We start from the raw sequence: 9,550 nt of genomic DNA on the forward strand, positions 1-9,550 counted from the left end.
AACTTCTAATGTGATGATACATTATGATATTTTAAAAATAACTATAATGATTCCAATTGCACTAGACTCCTATTTTCAACACCACAAAAATCTAAACCCAAAATGATTAAGCTGAAACTATGAAAGAATTAAGGAAAAAATAAATAAGATATAATATATATCATTATTGGGGTATTTTTCGAACAAAAAATGGATTTTTTTGAATCAATATCGGATATTAAATCAGACTGGAAATCGAAATTTACAAATATTTTTTAATAGAAAAAAATATAGTTTTCATTCCTCAAGTTTGCACCGATTTCACATTTGGTCCCCCATGTTCACAAAAACATATTTGGTCCCTTATATTTCAAAATTTCAACATTTTTAGTTATTTCAGTCAATTTTCCATCAAAACTAACGGAATCAAGCGTGTGCCCATCACTATCGTAAATTCGTATCTGACTCATAACGATAAATTGACGGAAATGACAAAAAATATCACATTATTGAAACATGAGGGCTTAAATGTATTTTATGTGAATACGGGGACCAACTGTTGTATCATTACAAACTTGAGGAATGAAAATTGTAAAATTTTCATTTTTCATATAATCCCAATTTCAATTCAAAAAAAATCGAAAATCGAAATTTTGGAAGTCGTAGTGAAAAAAATTATTCTAAAATCGAAACTTAACCTATCTGGCAAAAATTGAAAATTCCGTTCCAAATTTGACTCCTAAATACATATAGAACATCATGTATAGATAAAACAACAACGATCAGATTTACGAATTTGTAGGTGTAGTGAAAAAGCCGTACTCAATTCACCCAATTTTTTATTACAAATAACGAATTAATTTTTCTAATTAGTAACAAAATTAGTTTAATTAACCACAGATAATACGTTGGCACACTTTATTAACTTTTCAGTGCTCAGTGTTCAGTGCAGCTGCCATTTGAGTTCCCCTCTTTCTCTAGGGCTACGTCCCGCTTCAAAATTACCGGCGATCTCTTTCCACCGCGGCGTTCTCCGGCGGATTCGGTAGTCGTCCGCTGATTCAGAGGCTAAAGCAGCACCGGCATTCACCCTCCGCTTTCTCTGCGAGCTGATCCTTTTTCTTCCTTTAAGGTGCGACATTTTTCCGAGCTTTTGTGTTGTACGAAGCGAGTGATGAGTGATATTTTGTTTCGGATTTTCCGGTTTTTGTGTGTATACGCGTCTGATTATGCTTTTCGGTGCTCCGGGTTGACTCGGTTGGCTGTGCCTGGTCGACTCTGGTGAAATGTAGATTCTGATTCTCTCGTAATGATTATTCTATGCTGATGATACATTTTTTTTTAATATTTTTTTTTCAACAATTTTGATGGATAATGCATGACTCAAAACTGTTTGTGTAGTGACTATGGATTGTATATACTCGCATTAGTATGAAAGGCTGATACAATGTTTGAGTAACTATGTCGTGTATATTGTGGCCCGGTTAGGGTTTGATTTTTGTTTTTTATCTCTGAATTTTCTGCCTATGCCAAGAAAATCATTTCAATTTTAGGTGATCAAGTTATGGTTTGAATAGCTTCTATTTCTTCCTTTCCTCGTCATTTATATTTGCACAATGTTGTTATTCAGATGGGAAGCAGCTCAGATGAAGAGTCGGACTTCAGCGATTCAGAAATAAACGAGTATAAAGAGAAACCTTATGAGTTGCTGAAGGCTGGCACTCACAAAGTAAGGGGCCCGAATGGTTCCTTTAGATGCCCTTTTTGTGCCGGGAAGAAAAAACAAGACTATCAATTCAATCATCTTTATCAACATGCTATAGGAGTGGCTAAGGGCTCAGCCAGCCGAGGTGCAAAGCAGAAAGCAAACCATCTCGCACTGGCTACATTTTTGGAAAATGATCTAGCTAACGAGGCTCCGCCACAACCTCAACCTACAGTACCTGTGCCTGCTGCTAAACCGGAGCAGAGTGAGTTGTATTGTTGGCCTTGGGTGGGGATAGTAGTTAACATATTAAAAGAGGCAAAAAATGGTGATTGTGTGGATAGCTCTGATTACTGGTCTAAGAAATTCTCCAAATACAAGCCTGTAGAAATTAAAATATTCTGGGATGACGGCCGGTCGACTGCACAAGTTGTTTTAAGATTTGATAATGATTGGACTGGTTTCAAAAATGCGATGGAATTTGAGAAGTCTTTTGAAGCTGGTGGTCATAGTAAGAAAGAATGGGATGGTCGAAGAAATTCTCCAGGTTCAAATATTTATGGTTGGTTTGCGCGTGAAGATGATTACAAAACGGAAGGGCCTGTGGGAGATTATCTACGCAAGAACGGGGAATTGAAAACAATCTCTGACCTGGTTCAGGAAGCGACCAAGGATAGGAACAAAATTGTCGGTACTTTGGTCAATGAGATTGACTTGAAAAACGAAAACCTGGATGAGTTGCAGATCAAGTACAATGAGAAGACATTGTCTCTGAGTAGGATGCTTGAAGAGAAAGATGAACTTCACCGTTCTTTCTATGAAGGTTTGTTGTCTCCCATCCTCTCATTCTGCCTCATGGTTTTGTGAGACCCGACACAAGTCTCTCCTCAAATAAGCAAATTAGGACCTAGTATTCAAAGCTTTTACTACGACAATTTTTTTTAATTCTCACTAGAGCCTGTCTATTATAACATGTATCTGCTTAAACATTTTTTACAACTTAGGCTGGCATAATGACAGTTTACAGATAACCAATGTGATTAATTAGATGCTATTGGATATTCGTTCAGTCAAATCTATTGTTCAGAAACTCCCTCGTCTGATTTTGTTGATGCCAAGTTTAATATTGTGTTTCAGAAACAAGGAAGCTGCAACGCGTTTCACGTGAGCATATTAAGAGAGTTTTGGACGAACAAGAGATGTTGAATGTCGAGTTAGAGAACAAGAAAAAACGGCTTGATTCTTGGAGTAAAGAACTGAATAAGCGGGAGGCATTAACTGAACGTGAGAGACAGAAACTGGAAGAGGAGAAAACAAAGGTAAGGCTTTGTGTATAGTGCGTATAAATATCCGTGCAGACACATCCCAATGTAAATAGACACTTCCAATCCTAAGTACTTATTTGGGTCCTCATAACATTTTTCCTGGATTTGTCTGAAGCATAATGTGTTGTATGTGCATATTGATTATTTTTACAGTTTTTGTAGCATACACACTGGAGGCTGGACCGTAGTTTGTTCTTGTGACTTATAAAGTAGTCTATGTCCTTTGGAGTACATTTTTCTTTTTGTTTTTGCCACTTATCTGGGGATATTTTCCGTGGTGCTTATTTATTCAGTTGAAACCAAATTTATTTTAACTTGTCGTATGCCTTTTCTATCAGTATTAATCAACTCTGATTGTTACGTTGAGTAAAAATGAACTTGTGGTGAAGTTTGATGTTATATTTTCTCTCAGAATGATATGAGAAACAACTCGCTTCAATTGGCTTCTGAGGAGCAAAGGAAAGCCGACAAAAATGTACTAAGGCTAGTCGAAGAACAGAAGGTATGACTCTTGGTATTATCAACTTTCCTTCTCCCATCACATGCTGACAAAATACACTACATATATAGATTTTAAGAATGTAATCGAGTCAGTTTGCCTCTCATGTGTGGTGACATATACTGTATAATATGCAGAGGGAAAAGGAAGAGGCTCTTAAAAAGGTTCTTGAGCTAGAAAGAAACTTAGATGAGAAGCAGAAATTGGAAATGGAAATTGAAGAACTTAAAGGAAAGTTGGAGGTGATGAAACATATGGGAGGAGATGATGCAGCTGTTCAGCAAAAAATAGATAGTATGAATGAGCAATTGCAGGAGAAAAAAGATGATTTGGATGGTCTTGAAGATTTAAATAAGCAACTGCTGTTAAAAGAGCGTCAAAGTAACGATGAGCTGCAAGAGGCTCGCAAAGAACTAATTGAGGTATGGTAGTTTGATATACCAGATTGATATGATTATAGCAATTGGCTAGATGGTTTTCTGTTTGAATAGCAGTTAAATTGATCGAGTCTTCCTCTCTTGCTCTCTTATCCTCCCATGCTAACCCTAACACTAACTTCTGGTATATGTAATTGACTATATATTTTCTACGAAACCAAATTTGTCTTATTTATTTTCAGGGCTTGCAAGAAATGCTGATTAGTAGCCGTGTCAATATCGGAATAAAAAGAATGGGTGAAATCGATGAAAAAGCATTTAAGAACGCATGCAAGCTAAGATTTCCACCTGAAGAAGCTGATATAAAGACTGTTGAGCTGTGCTCCTTGTGGCAAGAAAAGATGAAACACCCCGACTGGCATCCATTCCGGGTTGTTGAAGATAGCAAGGGGAATTGTCAGGTAGCTTGAAAAAACCTTCACTATCTTGCATGTCGTGTATTGCTGTTTTATTTTTTTAACGATTTTACTTAAAGAATACATATATATAGATTCTTGGACCGGGACATGAGATGCGTCTCTTTTAGCATGCTCGATTTCATTAAAACCTGAATTGGAGGATTATGGGAAAGTATTTAAATTCCATAATAACAAATCCGTTGAGTTTGTTTCTGTTTGATTGATTCATTTGACAATGGAATTTGAATCCTAATCCACCCATTTGGAGTCATTTGAAATTCTTCCCCAAATCCTCTAATCAAATCCCATTTTCCAATCCGAATTAACCCCTTAATGATTTTATACAAGTTTTAAGGTTTTTTTTTTTGTTTTTTTGTTTTTGGGTTCCATAATTCAGTTGGAAATTTTATACGTAAATAACTGGAGGTGCTTAATGTAGAACTACATAAAAGAGGATGACGAACTGCTAAGCGGCCTTAAGAATGAGTGGGGAGATGATGTGTACGATGCAGTTACTACAGCGTTGAAGGAGATGCATGAATATAATCCAAGCGGATGTTATTCAGTTCCCGAGCTATGGAACTTCAAGGAAAATCGTAAGGCTACTCTAAAGGAAGTCATCAGTTACATCTTCGCACAGTTGAAAACTCTCAAACGCAAGAGAACTTGAACAGGTTTGTTCGCCTTTTTGCTATATCTCAAATTACAATTCATTTAATAGCTCATGTCTTCAAAACATAGTAACACAAATTCGAGTTTACGATGTGCATTTCCCTTGTTTTCATAGGCTACTGAACATATAAATTCCGAACGATTTTTTTTTTTCTTTTTCTGTAGGAAGATATGTTACGGGGCAGGTGGTTCTGGCATGGCAATTCAGAAATTTGGAGCGCAAGATTAGGAATCGAGAGTCTTAACTATTGGTGGTTACTAATATTGAAAACTGAAGCTTTTTGAGTTGTCGAACATCATGTAATTGAAGCACTAACTATGGTAGAACGAACTGCTGGATTATTATGTTAACTTGGTTGTTTATTTCCAGAGAATCCTAGAATCTTAGTTGTGAAAAGGTCCTCTTTTTGTGCATTGTTCTTGATGATGTTTTAGGAAAATACGCGCTACGGTAACTGAAATTTAAAGTCGAAAATGCGAAAAGTACGACGGTGATGCCCAATCGAGTTTTAACTGTTCCTTTTAGCTTACTTTTCTAGAAGACTTGACTCAGAATCGAAGACCTTACTTTATATCAAGTGGAATGAATGCATCTTGATTTCGATTGACTTCACCGTGTAATTTTCCATCTTTGGTTTATATCAAGTGGAACAATAATGTAAAAAATGAGATGCAGAATTCAAAGTCCAAAGTCAGCTCCAAAAAGTTGATTCAAACCTCAATTATTGAATTTGAATTTAAATAAATGACTGTTTTCAGCCAATGTGTTGTCACAGAGATGTATTTAAGCCAAAAAAATCTAAGTTATATTATTATTACTATTATTATTATTATTATTATTATTATTATTATCACAAGAATGACAAATTCTAACCTTGCTAATTTGCTGATCTTGTGTATTTTCCTATACTTCATAATCAATCCTTCAACATGCTCCGACGGCGAAACTGATTTGCTGGCGTTGTTATCCTTCAAGGCGAAAGTGATCGACACGAGAGGGGCTTTAGACTCGTGGACATCGAACGGAACAACGGTGGATAGTTACTGTAGCTGGAGAGGTGTTTCTTGCAGCACAAGGCACCGAAGCAGAGTAACATCCATCGACCTCGATTCGCAAGGGTTGACGGGACCCCTTTCGCCACATTTAGGTAATCTTTCGTTCCTCAGACACATTAGTCTCAGAAATAACAGTTTTTCGGGCCCGATTCCCCAAGAATTCGGCCGCCTTAGGCGGCTTGAGTACATTGAGATCAGCAATAACTCTTTCAGCGGTGAGATTCCGAGAAACTTATCGCAGTGTCGGAATCTTTACTATCTTAACTTGATTGACAACGAGCTCACCGGCATTATCCCGCCCGAGCTAAGTTCTCTCTCGAAACTAGAAGATCTCGGCTTGTCCGACAACATTCTTTCAGGAAACATCCCCTCGTTCATTGGAAACTTTACGTCTCTCGAACAACTTTCGTTGAGCAACTGTGGCTTGCATGGCGAGATTCCCGAGTCGTTAGTCAACCTCCGGAAACTGATACGGCTCACGTTAGATACGAACGAACTAACCGGAACAATTCCTTCCGGTCTTTTCAATATCTCCACCATTCGGTACTTCCTAGTGTTCACTAATAAGCTCCGAGGGAATATTCCTCCGGATATCGGCCTCACACTTCCGAATCTGAGGCATCTTAGTTTGGGAGACAACAACTTCACCGGAGCTCTTCCCGTTTCGTTGTCGAACGCCTCGTTTCTTGAAATCATAGAGATATTTTCCAACAGGTTTACGGGGCCCATGCCCAAAAATCTCGGCAGGCTTTCGAACCTTTGGTGGTTCTCCGTTTTCTCCACCTACGTCGAAGATGATATCGGTTTTCTTTCGTCTTTAACAAACTGCACTAGCCTCCAAGTTGTTTTGATCCTCGATAATATTTTAACCGGTTCTCTGCCGGTCTCGATATCCAATCTCACCACCCGGCTAACAAAACTAGCAATGGAAATGAACCAATTACACGGACCTATCCCTTCCGGTATCGGAAATCTCGTCGGTTTGACCAGCTTGACTCTCTTCCTCAACCATTTCAGCGGTCCGATCCCTTCAACCGTCGGAAAGCTTAAAAAGCTGCAACGACTAAATTTGAGCGCCAACAGATTCACGAACGAGTTACCATCTTCACTCGGTAACTTGACTTTGTTGAACACGCTATACTTGACGAGAAACAACATATCGGGAAGTGTACCTCCGAGCCTCGTTAACTGTGTCAATTTGTTAGAGTTGGATTTTTCTCGTAACAATCTTAGCGGTCCGATTCCGAAAGAACTGATGAGTCTTTCTTCGCTTTCTGTCGCCGTCGACTTGTCGGACAATGCTTTCTCGGGTTCTATTCCAGATGAAATCGGTTCTTTGAGAAACCTCGCTTGGTTAGATTTGTCCAACAATAGATTATCCGGACTTTTTCCGAATACTATAAGCAGCTGCACAAACTTGCAGTGGCTTTACGTCGAGAACAATTCGTTTTACGGAGAAATACCTCAGGGAATGAGTGATTTGAGAGGCTTACTAGAGTTGGAACTATCGACGAATAACTTTTCGGGACCGATCCCGAGATTCTTTGCAGAGATTCCTCTGCAACTGTTGAATCTTTCGTTTAATAGACTTCAAGGGCCTGTTCCGAATGACGGGATTTTTCGTAACCAAAGTGCGTTTTCAGTCGAAGGGAATGCTGACTTATGTGGCGGCATTCCCAAGCTGAAACTTCATCCTTGCCCGTCAACAAATCCCGAGACGAAGAAAAACTCTTCCGTTTCATTGAAAGTCTTGATCCCGATTGTAATTTCTGGTGCCGTATTCGTCTCTCTCGTAGTGTGCTGGTACATACTCGTTCGATGGAAGAAAAAGTCGATAAAGAACCTATACGTGTCGTCGTTCGAGAGCAAGTTTCGGAGACTTTCTTACGCAGACCTTTTAAGAGCAACGAGTGGATTCTCCGAGGCTAACATTGTCGGAAACGGAAGATTCAGCACTGTGTACAAAGGAATTCTCGACGATGGAGAAACGACGGTAGCAGTTAAAGTACTCAATCTCCGAGTCAGAGGAGCGGTCAAAAGTTTCGAATCGGAGTGCAAAGCGCTGCGAGTTGCTCGACACCGGAATCTTTTGAAGATACTATCTATCTCTGTGAGCATCGACTTCCAAATGAACGATTTTATGGCGTTGATATTTCGGTTCAAGTCGAACGGAAGCTTGGAGGAGTGGTTGCATCAGAGTATAAGGTATATTCCGTTGATGAAGAGGGTGGATATTGCGATCGATATTGCGTCTGCGGTCGAGTATTTGCATAATGGAACTGGTTCGAAATCGGCTATAGTCCACGGCGATTTAAAGCCGAGTAACGTACTATTGGACGATGATATGACTGCGCACGTCGGTGACTTTGGATTGGCGAAAGTGATTTCCGATATTTCAACGAACTTTGCAGCAGACGAGAGCGCTTCTTCGGTTGCGGTAAAAGGGACCATTGGCTATATTGCACCAGGTTAATTTTCCCTTCTTATATCCTTTTTTATTTATTGTAATACATTATAAATTGTAATGCAATAAAATCTTGATTATTTTTTTTATTTTTTAATTTTTTATTGTTCGTTAGAATACGGAATGTCGGGTGTAATTTCGACACAAGGGGATGTGTATAGCTACGGTATACTCTTGCTGGAGATGTTCACAAACGTAAGGCCGACGAGCGATGCATTGTCATCAAACGATCAAAATCTTCATAGTTACGTTAGGAATTGCTTACCGAATAGATCGATTGAGGTTTTGGATCCGTTCGTAGTGCTAAACGAAGGCGACACGTTCAGCACTAGTGTTATGAACTGTGTGGCTTCTGTATTCGGAGTTGGAGTCGCGTGTTCGAGAGAGCATGCACATGATCGGATATCGATGGCGGATGTTGTTATCGAACTCAAACGAATTAAGGCTAACGCTTGTTCGAATCGAGGATTATTGAACTAGTTAATATCTTTTATTTTCTTTCTATTTTGGTCAAGATTTAAATTGAGGATCCGAAATTACATTTTTCATTCATCGAGTTTGTACTGATTTCACATTTAGTCCTCAACGTTCAGGAAAAACACATTTGGTCCCTCGTGTTTCTATAATTTAACATTTTTTGTCATTTCTGTCAATTTATCGTTAGTCCGTCAGTTAAGGCAGTGACGGACGCACGCTTGATTCCGTTAGTACTAACGGAAAATTAACGGAAATGATCAAATGTTTGATTTTCTTAAACATGAGTGACCAATTGTGTTTTTTGTAAACATGGGGGACTAATTGCGAAATTGATTCAAACTTGAGGGACGGAAACTGTTTTTTCCCCGATTTTGGTATGTAGTAAAATTAATTTTTTGATTGGGATTAAGGAGATAATGCATAAATTACATCATCTATAATTTAAGATGGAAAATGTATGCCAATATCATTGTAATAATTAATTAATTATGAATCTTTTGAAATCTATTAGGATTTAGGACTATGAAGAGATTTTGCT

At 38.5% G+C, this 9,550-nt stretch overlaps 2 protein-coding genes across 3 annotated transcripts; both read left to right on the plus strand.

Annotated features, from left to right (window-relative positions):
• Window positions 1-786: 786 nt before the first annotated feature.
• On the plus strand, window positions 787-5,517 carry LOC105975717 (factor of DNA methylation 1). Of its 2 annotated transcripts, none has more exons than XM_013000931.2 (8): window positions 787-1,111; window positions 1,610-2,507; window positions 2,822-3,003; window positions 3,422-3,511; window positions 3,646-3,930; window positions 4,128-4,346; window positions 4,783-5,017; window positions 5,181-5,517. In XM_013000931.2, the coding sequence occupies exons 2-7, from the start codon at window positions 1,610-1,612 to the stop codon at window positions 5,011-5,013; spliced, it is 1,905 nt and encodes a 634-aa protein (XP_012856385.2). In that variant the 5' UTR covers window positions 787-1,111; the 3' UTR covers window positions 5,014-5,017; window positions 5,181-5,517. The 2 variants fall into 2 exon arrangements, with proteins under 2 accessions (XP_012856385.2, XP_088679139.1); XM_088823013.1 differs by having other exon boundaries at window positions 903-1,267.
• Window positions 5,518-5,689: 172 nt separating this feature from the next.
• Window positions 5,690-9,178, plus strand: LOC105975509 (uncharacterized). The gene is made up of 2 exons (XM_013000706.2): window positions 5,690-8,539; window positions 8,651-9,178. Exons 1-2 carry the CDS (start codon window positions 5,761-5,763, stop codon window positions 9,013-9,015), a joined length of 3,144 nt encoding a protein of 1,047 aa, XP_012856160.2. The 5' UTR covers window positions 5,690-5,760; the 3' UTR covers window positions 9,016-9,178.
• The last annotated feature ends 372 nt before the right edge of the window (window positions 9,179-9,550 follow it).

The sequence above is a fragment of the Erythranthe guttata genome, chromosome 9 (genome assembly GCF_056151865.1).
Source record: "Erythranthe guttata isolate IM_541 chromosome 9, IM_541, whole genome shotgun sequence".
In the NCBI taxonomy this organism is placed as follows: domain Eukaryota; kingdom Viridiplantae; phylum Streptophyta; class Magnoliopsida; order Lamiales; family Phrymaceae; genus Erythranthe; species Erythranthe guttata.

Coding starts and splice junctions, on each gene's coding strand:
- LOC105975717 (XM_013000931.2), top strand. CDS start 1,610: ATGGGAAGCAGCTCAGATGAAGAGTCGGACTTCAGCGATTCAGAAATA. Junction 3,004..3,421: donor TGGAAGAGGAGAAAACAAAG/GTAAGGCTTTGT, acceptor ATTTTCTCTCAG/AATGATATGAGAAACAACTC. Junction 4,347..4,782: donor ATAGCAAGGGGAATTGTCAG/GTAGCTTGAAAA, acceptor TGCTTAATGTAG/AACTACATAAAAGAGGATGA.
- LOC105975509 (XM_013000706.2), top strand. CDS start 5,761: ATGACTGTTTTCAGCCAATGTGTTGTCACAGAGATGTATTTAAGCCAA. Junction 8,540..8,650: donor CATTGGCTATATTGCACCAG/GTTAATTTTCCC, acceptor ATTGTTCGTTAG/AATACGGAATGTCGGGTGTA.